Source organism: Scedosporium apiospermum, assembly GCF_000732125.1.
Source record: "Scedosporium apiospermum strain IHEM 14462 chromosome Unknown SEQ_SAPIO_0090, whole genome shotgun sequence".
Taxonomy (NCBI): Eukaryota; Fungi; Ascomycota; class Sordariomycetes; order Microascales; family Microascaceae; genus Scedosporium; species Scedosporium apiospermum.
In genome coordinates, this window is record NW_015971791.1 from 430,146 (window position 1) to 445,130 (window position 14,985).

At 50.4% G+C, this 14,985-nt stretch overlaps 2 protein-coding genes across 2 annotated transcripts; one reads left to right on the forward strand and one right to left on the reverse strand.

Moving 5' to 3' along the window:
• Positions 1-796: 796 nt before the first annotated feature.
• On the forward strand, positions 797-4,865 carry SAPIO_CDS3993 (uncharacterized protein; the record flags this gene model as incomplete). The annotated part of the gene is made up of 6 exons (XM_016786656.1): positions 797-1,301; positions 1,359-1,813; positions 1,965-2,367; positions 2,445-2,550; positions 2,677-2,903; positions 3,520-4,865. 6 exons carry the CDS (start codon positions 797-799, stop codon positions 4,863-4,865), a joined length of 3,042 nt encoding a protein of 1,013 aa, XP_016643632.1.
• A 41-nt stretch (positions 4,866-4,906) lies between these two features.
• On the reverse strand, positions 4,907-8,479 carry SAPIO_CDS3994 (uncharacterized protein; the record flags this gene model as incomplete). Its single annotated transcript, XM_016786657.1, has 8 exons — positions 4,907-4,930; positions 4,998-5,051; positions 5,197-5,347; positions 5,407-5,592; positions 5,653-6,538; positions 6,598-6,740; positions 7,383-7,993; positions 8,069-8,479. 8 exons carry the CDS (start codon positions 8,477-8,479, stop codon positions 4,907-4,909), a joined length of 2,466 nt encoding a protein of 821 aa, XP_016643633.1.
• Between the last annotated feature and the right edge of the window lie 6,506 nt (positions 8,480-14,985).

Here is a 14,985-nt window from a genome sequence, read left to right on the forward strand (position 1 = left end):
ACAGCGGCTAGAGATAGACCAAGCATTGATCTCGGCCTTGAACAAATCCAGATAACAGAGTTGTCCTTGACGTCGGATCTGGGCGGACACTCGGCACGGTCGGGCTGTTACTAAGACCAAACTTTGGCACCAAAACTCTCCAAAAATCGGTTATACTCGAGAGCCACACCCAGCTCCAGTACAAGGGCGTGTTCTTGCTCCTGGGGGTCTCGGGGGCATCCAGAACCGAGTGTCGGGAGAAGAGTCTTCACCGGCGAGCACGAGATCAATGATCTCGCAGACACCGGGTCCCGCTCAGCTCGCCCCGGATCGCCGCCCACAACCTCGACGTACGCTACGAACCTTTGAGCCGTGGCCGGGCCCCTGCCTCATGGCCTCTCTTACCAGTAAGTTATCTATCTTAGCCTACAAACTAGCTACTATATAGCGGCGACACGACCGACTATGCTACCGTCAAGAGGTATATATATGTATCAGGGTAAGGGCTAATTTCAAGCCCGCCAAGTCCGTAAGTTGAATGATAGTTAAAGGTAGAGCAACACAACTAGAGTACAATAACGACCTATCTTGTCATGGTAAATGGGCGAGTCAACTACCCTCATATAAACACCGACACACCACCAGGCTTCCAAAGCGCCATAATGAGGCGGTGCATGCAATGCTGCCCGCCCAGCCCTGTAGGATAATTTGTGGTGGTTTCGCGGATCCAAACATACAAGTAATGGTCACGGTGCGTCTCAGCCTGCTCAATTTCCCCTCAGCTGCCCATCAAGCCTGAAGGGTCGAACTTAGCATAATGGAATCATCCACGCCCTTGCCAGATCCCACCCAAGCCGCCTTCAACAAAGCGATTCGGGAGTTCAAGGCTAACCTGAAGAACGAGGCCCTGTATAGCGAAATTCTGAGCACCACCTCCGCCGACCAGGTGTATGATCTCACAGACAAGCTACAGAACGAGCAGGGCAGGGGAGGTCACCTTCGCAACCTAGCGAAACTCAAACCTTACCTCGAGCGCTTGCAAGGCTATTCCGGAGCCATCGACACGTTCGTCCAGGCAAAGGCCGAAGTTCTTGCGCTAATATGGGGCCCTATTAAACTGCTCCTTCAATGGGCCAGTACCCTAACGAGCTCCCTCGACGCCTTAATCAACACAACCGCTGAGATTGGGCTTTTGCTACCCGAGTTTGGCCTCGCGGTAAAGCTATTTGGGCACAATAGCATGGTGAAAGATGTCTTGGCGCTATTCTTCCAGGATATCTTAGATTTCTACCTAGTTGCGCTCAAATTCTTTAGTATGCCGCGTAAGTTGTGTGAACTAGATCGAGGCGGCGATGACGCTCATATTGACCGGAGCCCAGGATTCAAATCTTTCTTTGAAGCCGTGTGGCCCAAGAAGAAGCAGCAAATCGATAGTGTCATCAACCGAATAGGGCGGCATACCACCATGCTCAGGAACGAAGTCCGCCTTGAACACATCCAGGAGGAGTACAACGCACGTGCTCGCGATATGGAGCATTTTGAGAACCTCGAGCGGTCAACCAGACGGACAGAGTATGGGGTGCTCGAAACTCGCGTGGCGCCCGTGTTCTACGATACGAAATTAAATCATCTGCGCGGGCGTCTCTGCGGAGGGACAGGGAGCTGGTTTCTCGATGACTCTCAGGTGCAGAAGTGGCTCAACGTTACCAAAGACTCACCGAAGGTTATTTGGCTCCGTGGAATACCTGGTGCGGGTAAGGAATACCAGTTTAGAGATATTATTGATGCTGGTGCTGATCAGTGGTCCACGAGCAGGCAAGACATTCCTCGCAGCGTGTGTTATTGATGAGACTCGCTCACGCACCTCCTTGGGCAGCCGGGTGATCTTCTCGTTTCTACATCACTCCCATAGAGATAAGACGTCGGCGCTTTCAGTCCTTCATTCGCTATTATTCCAACTTGCTCGAGACGATGGCGCTCTCCAGGATGTTTTGTGCGAAATCAGCCGCGAGACCCTTAGCTCTGATCCCACTGCCGCCACCGATATACTGATTAAGCTCCTCACTTGTTCCGGTCGCGTCCATATTATCATTGATGGCCTCGACGAAATTGATGAGATCGAACGGGCGAGATTGCTTCAGGAAATGCTTCGAGTCTCGGAGAGCTGCGAGGAGACGAGGATCCTTGTTAGTAGCAGAGCGGAGCATGACTTGGAGACCCTCTTAAAGCCCGTGTCGACTGAGATTCGAGTTGATACGCGCAACACGGACAGTATTCAAACCTACGTTTCAAACCGCTGTTTTGACTGGGTCCAGAATCGCCATTTCAGCCCAGAAGACAGAAAGGAGATCATGACACTTCTTTCTCCCATTGCAGGCCGGGCCAAAGGTAATTTATACTCTCGCAGACCCGTAGTAGGCACCGTTCCCTTTCAGTTGCCACTATGTTGACTAGTTAGCAAACAGGGATGTTTATGTATGCACAGCTCATCTTGAAGAGTCTAGAGTTTCTCGACACGATCGACGAGGTACGAGATGAGTTGAAGATTCTTCCAACAGATCTTGACGATGCGTAGGTTTCCATTTTTTCCCTCTCTCTCTCTCTCGCCCCCACTTATTCATATATACACATCCATATATATGTATATATTCACACCTAGTCTCTTGCTTCTTTCGTTTCTGGCTAACTTTTTCTTAGATACGGGAGAATTTTCTCACGCGTCAACGAAAGACTTCCTTCCGGTTCCGTGAGGGACAAGGCTCGTAGAATTCTCGGCTGGGTGGGCTGCTCAGCGGTGCCCATGACAGTCGAGGAACTCGAGCAAGCTCTTTCCATTCGCATTGGAGATTACAGCCAGATACCAAAGGGATACTCAACTTTAAACCTCGTTCGCCTGTGCGGTCCAGTAGTCGAGGTTGTTGACGGTGAGGTCCAATTTGTGCATTTTACAGCGAAGGAGTTAAGTTCTTGAAGTAAGAGTCCGTTCTATGATGTAAAATTAACTAGAAAGCCAGGTACTTCTTCAGCCACGAAGTCGCCCATTCACTCGACATCGGCCAGTATACTCTCAGCCTCGCAAAATGCTGCATCACGTATCTTTGCCAAGCACACCACGATCCCGACATCAATGAGGATCAACTCGAAACACACCTTATCAATGGTGTATACCGACTTCACCATTATGCCACGGGTTTCTGGCTTCGTTTGGTTGAACTCTACTCTCAGTCTAACAAGATCAACAAAGGCTCCCCAGAATGTTCACAACTCCTCGACGTTTTGCGCTGCGTATTGGAGAACAGAGTTAATGGCGACTATATTCCAATTGGTGATGGAATCGAATTCCCGAGCCTGAAGCCATTCAAGGACGTATCTCGAGAAGTTTACGACCTTCTCTGCAGCGAGGCACAATTTCACCAGAAATCTGAATCACGTCTGTTTCAACTAGGCGAGGGTGAGACTTCCACATCTTTTCAGAATGCCACCTAGAATCTATCTACTTTATTCGACGGAAGCCCAACAGAAACTAATACTCTCTGTCAGATAACTGGGAGACAGCGGACCCCTTGACGTTGCGGCGCATCTCGGCATCTATCCAAAATGCCCTCGACAAGACGGCCAATACGCCAGCCGAGCACGCACAGCACAAAAGGGACGCAGAGGACGCAGAGGACGCAGAGCAATGCCACTGCGACGCCATTCGACACAACTATGGGGCTCGGCCTTTCAAGTGCCCATTCATGAGCTGTTTATCCCATCGAATCGGCTTCGAGACGAAGAAACTTCGACAATCCCACTGCAAAAGTCATGACCGACCTTGGAGGTGCGATGTCCCGACCTGTGAATACGCTAAGATCGGGTTCCTGTCACGCCGGATGAGAGACGATCACCTCGATCGAAATCACAGGGCCGAAGACCCAGAACAATTGATCACGCGTGGCCAAAGAAGCAACGACGAGCTGGTCTCGCTCCTACTCGCTCTGATAAGAACCGACAAAGTGCACAACGTCCGATCCTTGCTTCCGGCTGCTCAAGACTTGAAGAATGATCAGATAATTGCTCTTTTTGCAGAAACTGCATCTCTTGGGTCGTCTGATATGATTGAAATAATTGGATCGCACTTTTGGGATAGGATGATTGACATACATGACTGGGAAGGCAATCCCTTCTGGGAGCAAGTTCTTATCCCAGCAGTAACAAGAGGCAATCTCGAAACAATCGGGTGGCTGACAACTAAAGCCGGATCATTGATTGAGCGGCGAACGGGTATGTATCACGTCAAGGACGTTTTCGTAGCAGTTTTGATGTCCGACAAGTCCGTTGCCTTGTACAATCACCTCGAGCTCTTTATGATTGCTGTTTACAGTAAAAAGCGCCTGGAGGACTCGAGGTTCGCCCGTAACTCGCTCCGGGCGATGGACCCCACTCTAATTTCAGCGACGCGGGGTCGGCCTCAAAGTGAGAGGATCTTGATCTCTCTCTGGAAAAAGCTCGACGACATGGGCTGTGTTCCTCGGAGATATTTTGGGACTGGTCTACTGTCGGTTGCCAAAACAACATGCTCCATAACCCTGGCTTCAGCGCTGATTGACCTTGGCGCGGACTTGGAATACCAGAATAATAGACCTCTTCGACGGGCAGCACGTAAGGACACCGAAGAAGCAGCGAGGTTTATGAGGTTTTTACTATATCGTGGTGCTAACCCTGAGAAAAATTGCAACAAGTATCGATCCACTCCAGCAGAAGGTGCGATCACGCGGGTCAAGATATCTGATGAAGTTGGGGCAAAGGGTATTTCTAAGTGGCTGAAAAAGTCTTGGGAAGATCTGGTGACAGAGGCGAGGGAAGCTAGAATGAATCACGACAAACCGCCAATCTCCGAGGACTAGTCTAGTGCCGAGGCCACACAAGTTTCTTTCATGATGGTATCCTATGATAAGGACCCGTTCAACTTCTATCATTGTGCGGTTTCCATGGTTAGCCCCATAGCGCAGATTCTGGACAACTTTGATTAGACTCACCTTCCATCTGTTCTGATCAACCTCTTCCTGAGAAATCGCTTTCGAGTCGATAGACTGCGATATGAGGCGTAACTTGTCCTTCTGTATCCATTGAACATACTAGCCGCTGTCAGAGCACCACTCAAAATATTCCGAAGTAGAACGCGGATAGAAGGATCAACCGCCCGCTGAGTTCGGGCCTGACTGGGACTTCACTTACAGTCTCGATGGAGCGGTTAACAATATACCTCGTCACTGAAACCTGTTGCGTCTGTCCTATCCGATGTATCCTACCGATGGCCTGTGATTCTGTCATGGGGTTCCACTGAGGCTCTAATATGTGGACGTGGCAGGCCGATATCAGATCAATCCTAGTCGCAATCACTTCGTCAGCTTCACGGCATAAATCTGGATCGATTTATCCACTTACCCTTCGCCAGCACTGCCCATACTAGCCAGCATTACCGTGCAATTCGGATCGGACTTAAACTGCTCCATGGCTGCCCTTCGCTGCTGCAGGGAAGCCTGCCCATCAATTCGTTGAATGCCTAGCCCAACGTCTTGGAGATCTTTCTGTACCAAGTCTAGCATTCTCGTCCAGCAACTGAAAACAAGGCTATGAAGCATCAGCCAAGACAGCAATCACACAGACATCGTATTATTTGCTTTCACTAACCTCTTCCGGGGTGGGGATGCCCCTGGACTTGGTTGCTGCTCCAAGATATTGTGTATCAAAGCTTGAACTTTTGCTGAACGGGATCCCTCCGATGCCGCAAGGATGTTCTTGCTCTCTCCGATTCGGTCAGAATCTCGGCAGGCGGAACATGCCACAGCCTCGTCTACCTCGCCTTCATCGGCCTCTTCAGCATCGAGTTGACACTTTCCACACATGTGGTGCCCACATGGTAGAACATGTCCCTCATCAGCGTCCCTTAAGCGTTTTCCGCAGCCGGCGCACTGGCGTTGCATTGCTTCCATCTCTTGCCAGTCAATAGAGGACAAATCCCTCTGTCTCCACGCCTCCAAGGCCTTCGCGGGTAACATTTGCTCTCCGTAGTTGCATATCATTCTCAAAAAGTTAATCAAGCTCAGGATGTTGTCGCCACCCTTGACTTTCCCAGCGGAGCCCTTCGCACTCCTGGCCTTTTTCTTGCCTTGACCAGAGGCAAGACTTGCTGTTTTGCGTTTGAAGAATGAGTACAGCGGTTCGTCATCCCCCAGCTCGATCCACTCAATCTTCGACTTTGGAGGAGGGAGCTGAAGAATGCCTGCATCGAGGCCGGAGATTGTACGTCGGAGACATGTCGCTCTGACCAAGTCCTGAAGGCGGCCCCAGCCGTACTGGTTCTTATTCTTCACGGGTTTGGCAATCAGCCGGTCAAATTCTCGCTTATCGGAGAGCTTGGGGACCTGGAGGAAGCTGAGGAGGGCGGCGTAATCGTCGAGGGAATTATGTATCGGGGTCCCGGTGAGGCACCAGCGGCAATGCGCGCATTTCGAAATCGAAAGGGCAGACTGATGCAATATGGAGCCTCGGGAGCGTATTCTATGGGCTAGGGAACCTAGGATAAGTACACGAGATCGGAAGTTCATCCTAGACATGGGGAGACGGGCCCCGTACCTTCGTCGAGTACAACGCGGTACCAGTGGTAAGAGTAGAGGGTCTTGGTTTCTGGATTCTTCGACGTCATGAAATCCTCTCGGTGTGTTTCGTATGTGGTCAACACCATATCGTACTTCAAGAGATCCGAGACGAGAATCCGTCTGGATGGGCCGTGATATGTAACCGTGGTAATCCAATGCGGGTTGATATGTCTGGATGGAGTCAAAACAAGTTCTTCCTTCGGAACTCGGGGATATCAATTACCTCTTGATCTGACTTTCCCATCCAATAATGGCTATGGCAGTCAGAACAGCGTTTCTGCTTATAGGGGAAAACACATACTTGATTTCGGAACCACTATCAAAGTCGTGGAGGACTGGATGTCGACTGTAAATTTGCCTGCGTCCCTTACGTCCAGATACCAGCAGATGAGAGCAAGCGTAGTAAGAGTTTTCCCTAGGCCCATTTCCTGAAATTATTAGACGTGCCCGAGTATTGCACTCATGTAGCACTTACATCGGCGAGCACGCCTCCTCGAAGGAGACGCGGCCTTTTCTCATACGTTCCGGTGATGATGTGGCGGTACCTACACCAAGTTAACGATCGAAGACTAGGCCACGTGCGAAATAACTAACCTCGGCTTGGAAGGGTCGGATGGTCCTTGCCATAGCGATGGGAACTTCGAGCCTTCAATAATACCACATTCCCTTTCACTCATCATTGCGAGTGCCTGAAGCTGGTGTCTGGAAGAAAAAAAAAAGATTTCAGTACCTGAAGCACCAGTCTTTGATGGATCAACCTACTCTCGCAACGTAGAATTCAGCCTTGGGCTTGCCGTCACCGATGCCAAAGTCCCAGCCCCGCTCGCACCATCGAATATTCTCCAGATCTTCCCTTGGCTCACTTCATCAAGCAGCCCGCCCCTACCAGAGGCGGACTGAGAGTCTGAGATGGAAAGCCCTTCAATTTTTGGCATTTCGGCGCCAGGTCGGAGGAGGAAATGCGGGTTGAAGTACGGTACCTCGGGGTCGTACTCATCAGCTGTTAGGTGTTGGAAGAAGAGTCCTGCATCGGAGAGGAGGTTGGCGATATCATCCTTGTCTTCCATCTTTCCGTATACTACGACTCTAGCCGTGACATCTGCCAACCTCCATTTAGAAGCTGTGGCACCTTTACGCTTGGGCACTTTTGTTTCTTTGCCATTATGAGATGGCTTGGAGCACAGCAGCATTGCGGTGAGCCTAACGGCGTAGCGGTCTAGGAGCTTCTTCAACGCGCGGGAGTCGATAATGCCGGCGAAGTGACCCGAGTCTTCGAAGCAGAGGCTCAAGATATCGCCTTCTGAGCGGATGGTGATCGGGCAGTCAGCAATTTTTCGATTATCTGTGGTTGAAAGGTTGGCTTCGACGATCACCTAGATGCATAGTTAGAACGTGAGGTACGATGAAGGCCGAATGGAGGGCAACCAGGGTTTGGCACTGAGACTTACAACGCCAAAACAGGTGTCATAGTCTACGATTTCGTCAACTTCATCACTAGCCTCAGATACCAATGGCAGTTGAGATTCAGAATCGTCTTTGGCCTTGACTGGTATCATGCACTCGATGTCAGGCTCCTCCTTTATTCCCACCTCGGGTGATGGGTCCGTCGCAGGGACTGGCTGTGAGTTATTATTGCTGAAGGTTGGCGTTTCTCCTGCTGTACTCCAATCTCGGACATAGCCTTGGTACTCGAGCGACTGAAGATGTGCACCAGATGGTTGTAAGCCAAGCATGGAAGCTGAAGAGTTTCCTGTAGTCGGGATCTCCTGGCTCGCTGGCTGAGTCCAATCACGCTGATGTGGTGAGCCTTCCTGAGGGGTAGCAATCCAATTACCGAACTGTCCCTCAACTCCTTTCATGGTCTGAAATATGGGGTTACAGAGGTTCTCGATTGTCTGCAATGGTTCCATGTTATTGAAACATGAGCCGGGAGATACATTGCCCGGGACAGACTTGAGCTGAAATCCAGTGCTATTTTCTGGAATGGATATGGCCTCTTTGTTGAGTTAGGGCGGGTGCCGGGGCTCGCCGGAGTCTCGTTCGCCGATCCTTGGTACCACGGCCAGTTCATGGTAGATGATATCGCCAAATTCCACGTATATATCCTTCACACTTGGGAGGAGAACAAGAATATAGGCGAGTCGGATTAAGGATGAAATGATGGGAAGCTGAATTATAGACATTGGGCTACCAGGCTGCCAGGCTGCACGCTTGGCTCACTACACTCTCAGCACAGCCCCAGTGTGGCGCGTCTTGCAGGAGCACAACTCATCGACATTCGTCAATATCTCACAGACAAGTCATAGAAGTGTAATTGTATTTTCTGCCAGCTTGTTAGCCTATTGGAAGACTTCGTGCGAAGAGCTAGAACCATAATAATCGATTGCAGGGTAGGGGTCTTCACCATAATTTTCCTCCCACACCTCGCTTCACTCTCCGATTTGCCAGGCCGATACAGAGATGCCGAGGGTGAGATCTTAATGAGACTCCTGTCCAGTAACTAGTTACGTTGTGTTCGCCTGTCTGAACTCGAGTGCGGTATTGCGGCATTGGCTCAGGTGCGTGCGGTTGAAGACAGGAAACGAAGGAACGAGGCGGGGGATGAGGGAAAGAGTAAACTCGCGTCAAGCTGCTGATAATACGCAGGACGCCAGAGTCACTTGCGGCGGTCGTGAGAACTATCGTTCCCGCAACAGAGAGGTAGCAAGAAGATTGGTACTTGGATATTGAGAATAGGAAGGCAGGATCCATGTCTAGATCCATGGGGATTCTTGGATAGATGTGACCTAGATATATTGGGCGAGGACTGCGAACTTCTTTGCGAGGTCGGAGAACCCTCTGTGGAAAGACGAAGCTAGGCTGTTAGGTCTGAGATCTCTCCTTCTGCATGTTGGTGATGGTGACGATGGCGACATCGAGGGAAAATAAGTGCTTTTTCGGGAAAGAGCCGGTCAGACTATCTTTGTAAATCAATATGCCTTACTGGAGCAGTCTTTTAGATTATCCAGAGAGCGCCTGTCTTCATCAGGGGCTGCGGCCATCCACGGAGCTCGTTTCCTGCGCCGTTGCATCATCGACACTCAGCATCCCGAGATCCGACTATTCCGTGAGCGAGACCGGACGAAGACTACAGCGAGGAAATGGTTAGTTATCTTAGTCCAAAAAATTAAAAGGAAATACCGACAAAAAAGAAAACATGCAACACCAGGGATTCGCTTGTCGTCACCGACCAAACTACTAATCTGGCCCTCACAGGCTTATCTAGGGAAGAGCGGACGGGGTTCCGATTTCTCCTGCGGGTATGGTCGCATGTATTAGTCTTGTTTCCAAGAACGCCTTATGAAGGATGAGGTTGTTGTTGTGGGTAGAGTGTAAAGTGTTGGGATAGTCTCCTGATAGAGTTGGGCATAGACTCTGCCTGACAGGAGTATAATTCAGACAACTAGATTTAGCACACACGCAAATCAAGAGGGCAAACTATAGTGAGAGATAGAAAGAGGGTACTCGTTTTGAGTTCTTTGTCTATAACCTCCCCTTCTCCGTCGGGTCCCTCGGAAACTTGATAGGAGTTGAATCGGTCCTCAACCCATGGGCCCTATCACGGCTTCCACGACGGAGATCATGAGATATTCCAACAAAGAGCATCGGAGACAACTCTATAGACAATCTATAGCCTCCTCTAGCAAGTCGAAAATTCCCCTCTTCAATAGCAACCCAGTTCCCACTATAGTGAGCACGAGACCGGCGTTTTCTTGCTTTTCCTAACTCTCAACTTAGATGAACTCGTTAGTCAGTCCATATTCATCAAAACATCTTCGGAGAGGTGAGGATAACTTCCCTGATAAGCTCTACGGCATTTCGGATCTCGCTCTATGCGAAATGGCCAACGGCCGCCGGCAGGAGAGCATCTGGTGCATGCCACAGGTACTGTCCTCGACTTGAAACGGCACCCTACGTGCTCAATAATCCAAAGCTGGGTTCAATAGGATCCAGGTGAGGGGTCTGTTATCGAAGTCTACCCAATACTTCAGTCTCCGGGAAGAGAAAAGTTGGAAGAACGAGAAAGAAAAGAAACAAGCCCTAGACGCAAGGGCGGACGACACTCATCCAGGTCCCCCTCCGCCACATGGCTGATTCCATCTTTGCTCTCCCGACGATCGGGCGTATGCAGCAAAGGATCAAGTTATCCCTCTTCTCGAATGCCATGTTCTCCCTTGCCTCTCGTAGGCAGAAAAGGAATCGGACCTCGCCACATCTCGACTACTTATCACGACAACTTAGGTTCTCATCACTCTCCTGTGGCAGATCAATTTTCACATGCTAGACATCGACTAGCTCTTCTCTATTTCTCCCTGTTTAATGAAAGGACATAAATAAGCTATACTTTTCCTCTCCGGAGGATCTGCCTCCCGAAATGGTGGTAAAGAATATTTCACGGTAGACCTCGCGGCATCTCACGCCGAGCCGTCTCCGGGCCCGGAACCGGAGATGCCGAGAACAGTGGAGGGGACACAACATATGGACGGACTTGTCGAGCAAGGGGAGAAGCAGAATGGTGCAAACCGGTCCTGGATCGACTCAATCTGGAAGGTAGAGCTTCTCTCGACGTTGAGAGGGTGGAGGCTGGGGCGGGTATTTTTGGGCAATGGCTGATGCTGGCTGACGCTCTTATTGTCGTTTGGCTTACAGATTGGGTCTGGTGCAGGCTGTAGCTTGCCGGCGGTGTCTGGAATATGCCTATCGCGAAAACGTAGGGATGAACAATAGCAAAGATCAATAGGCTCATCATCCCTTACATCTAGTGGTTCAACGTGGCTTTCTCACCACCCATTCCGCGAGAAGCGCGGGTAACACCATCTTCCTCGTCTATCTTTCCCTTCCACAGCCTCGAGCAATAACACAACAGAAGCCTCTATCTCGAGCAAGAAGGAAAAAAAAGATACCGAATGGCGGAAAAAAAAGAAGAATACTCCTCATTCAACTTGTCCTCATTCAACTTGCTAGAAGCCACGCGAACAAAGATCCACAAAATGCGTGACCATGCCCCCATGCGTCCCACCCCCTCTTCTCCCTACTACACCCCATCCACCACTTTCCCCTCCTCCCTTACCACGCTCTTCTGAATCTTCCCCTCCCAAAAGAGGGTGTGCAAGATGCCATTCTCATATATCCTAAGCTAGGAGCCAACTAAAACGGAAGGCGCGGCTCGTTTGAACACCCCCTGAGCTTAAACAAATCCCAAGGCCTACGATACGCTTCATTGGTGATGGGGGCCTCGGGTTAGGTATTGCCCGCTGGAGGGTAGGAAATTTGTTACCAACGATTCTTTCAGCTATAATACCTTTGTACTGCATGTGACATTGCCGTCGCTTCCATTAGCTTTCGAGAGGAGGCAGCCTTCGATGGGTCGAGGCCAGGCCGGCGGCACTCAGCCGAGTAAGAAGAGGACTCGTGGCGTGGAAGCAATGCATCCCTAGACAAAGATATTCATGCTCGCGGCCGTCAAAGTGACCGCTTTTCGCCTCAATCGTGTTGAAAAGGCCCATGTTGGTTCGGATCTCGACGATTCATGCATGAGTGCTTTTTTGAATCTTAGTCTTCAGAAGCTGACATGGTTTGATTTTCGTTGGGTTATTCCTGCTTCCAGGATATATCCTGGCGATGGTACCTAACAGACTTCAGCTCTATGCCTTGATGGGTTAAAAAGGCGGCCGGATTTTGGGCCTGGAGGCGACTCGGGATTCATCACGTTCCACGTCGCATCGAGTCTTAGCTCTTCAGATCCAAGTCACTGTACTTAGTCTTATTAGATCGTCTTGAAATCGTATCTACAATGTAGTATACAAGTAGAGAGAGAAGAAATCACCCAAGGACCGGGATCGCAGAAGGCAGGAATGGAATCCGATGTGATATCTTTTTCTCTTTATGCTCAAAGCGTATTGTGATCTTCCTAGGAGGGGTGGCTACGCTTACCCAGATATACCCAAAACGTAAACTCGGGCATGAAAAAGGTGGTCGTCTTACCACTAAAAGCCCTGTGACGACATGGAGAAAGAGAAAAATAATCCAGGAACGTAAGGGCACGGGCGCTTTTCTTTCGTGGTGATACCAGGTATAATCAACTGAGGTATCACAGGAAAGGACCTAATCGAGATGTCTGCCCCTCGAACTCATCGTCGTGGGATATAATCTCCCGGTTCCTTGCTCGTTTTAGTCGGAGCCTTGGGAGGTTGTAGGAGGCGCCCGTTCGTACATACATCTCCCACCAAGCAAATTTCGGTCAGCTCGCCCAGAGGGCACTTCCCCCCCTCTACGTCAAACCGGGGTCCCCCCTCGTCGTCCACTCAAAGCAGCCATCCATCCGCCCACCCACAAGAAGTTTTTGCTTTCCGCCACCACTTTACCCACTAATGTAAATAGCCATGCAAGATGCAAAGGCAAGGGTCGTCTCGCCTATGTAGTGCGTGATCCGAAGTGTGTGTGTGATATGAGATAAGTCGATCCATCGAACTGTGACGAGCCCTGCCATTAGTCGTATCTTAGTCCTGTCTTCTCCACAGTCTGGCATTGATCCTGTAACGCGAACAAACGGGGAGATTTGTGACGAACAAGAGAGGACGAAAAAAAAGGAGAAAAGAGGACTAGGTGTACTAAACCGACGCATCAGTCTGATTGGGGAAATTGGGCTTAAGCATGGAGAAGCCACTCCTATCATTTCGACTGTATTAGGGCGGCGACCGTTTGAACTATGGGTTCATGGCTTTTATTTTCCACCCCCCGTGGCGCGGGGATCTTGCACGTTTGTTGCTGATGTGATTAGGACTAAGATATCCTCACTCGTTCCTGGCCGGGGCTGGGGCAACATAGCGTTCGGCGTCCTTCGTAACCCTCTGTCCGGGGTTCTAGATACGAGCATGTGTACCTTTCCCGATTTCTTCGTGATGGGCGCGCACACGCATTGGCGAAATGTCCGGATGTACTTGTAGAAGCCCTCGCGCTGTAGAATCCATGACTCGTTTCTCCTCTTCACCGTGACTGCGTCATGTCATAAAGTTGGGTCGTTTGTAAAGCCGCAATGCATCGTCCACTTGTCTGCGAGAGCACAGACTCTCGAGGGACGCGGGGGTGGGGAAGCATTTCATCTCCGCTTCATCCTTCCTCTGTTCAGCACCCATGAATTCAAGCTTGGTGGCTGCGACGTTATGATGAGCTTCAACATAATGCCTATAATAAGACCCGCAGTGTGCAGACGATGGGCTGCCCTTGCCCAAGGTTTGCGAACTCGGTGCTCATGGCCTAGCTCGGACCGGGCCATTGCTACAAGTGGCACACACTATTCGTACATTTGGTGGTCGGAGGTGTACCGAGCCTTCTGAACTGGGAATTGATCTGAAAGATGGTGGGTGACTCCGCCAAACGCAATAAAACCCCTTGTATTTTCGTAATGACCTTGTAACGCCGAGGCCGAAGCATGGGAATCATCTCAATGTGCGATCTTGCCGTCTTCAATGCAAACAAAGGCGGACCGCTCGAAGGAAAAAAAAGACAACAACAAAAGTCTCTTCGGACAAGGACATTAGAGAGACAGAGCTATTGATGCCTCCCATAATGAAGCCCCTTGCAGGCTTGCAAGGGTAATTCGCAGCCGAGCCGCAGTTGGCGTGGCTCAGAGGCAAGGGTTAAAAGAGGCCCGGCTTGGGGCGCTGTCAATTCTCCGTACAAAGCAATATCGATGTGCCATTATTGACCGACCGGCTTGCGGGAGGCGACAGGGCCGCGGCCATTCATAGTTTCATCGATGTGACGCTCACAGCCTTGGGGAGCCCGTTGTGTCAAGGGTTTCCGACTTTTCTTGTAAGGATTGCCGTGCTGTAATCTCGCCGGAGCGAATGTACAATACAATACAACGGCGGAGCAGGGCGCAAGAACACCGCCCATTATTACTTTATCTCCACCACGATGCCGATGTAGGACAATGGCAAGGTTGTCAAAGCACGGGGACCGATCGACGACAGGGACCCTGGAGTTGATGGATACATAGATGCGTCCCAGCCCGATTCCAAGCTTTACTTCGTAATTGAAGCCGGACGACCGAAGATTGCTTTTTTGGAAGTTCGAACAAACGATTGAGAGCCAACACTGTCAAAAGCGCCATTGCATTGGGCTTGTTGGTGTCTCAAACCAGGAATGAAATTGAGTATTTCAAACGCTCTAATGTGTGCGGTTGCAATGCTTCGTCTGGTTGGACGGCTGTCCTGGATTTAGTGTAAGCAGGGACCATATCTGCGGCGAGGCGCCAGCGATGGCATGACCGCCCCCTAGCATCAGAGATCACACGTGCATGTATGTCCTCCTCCATACAGCC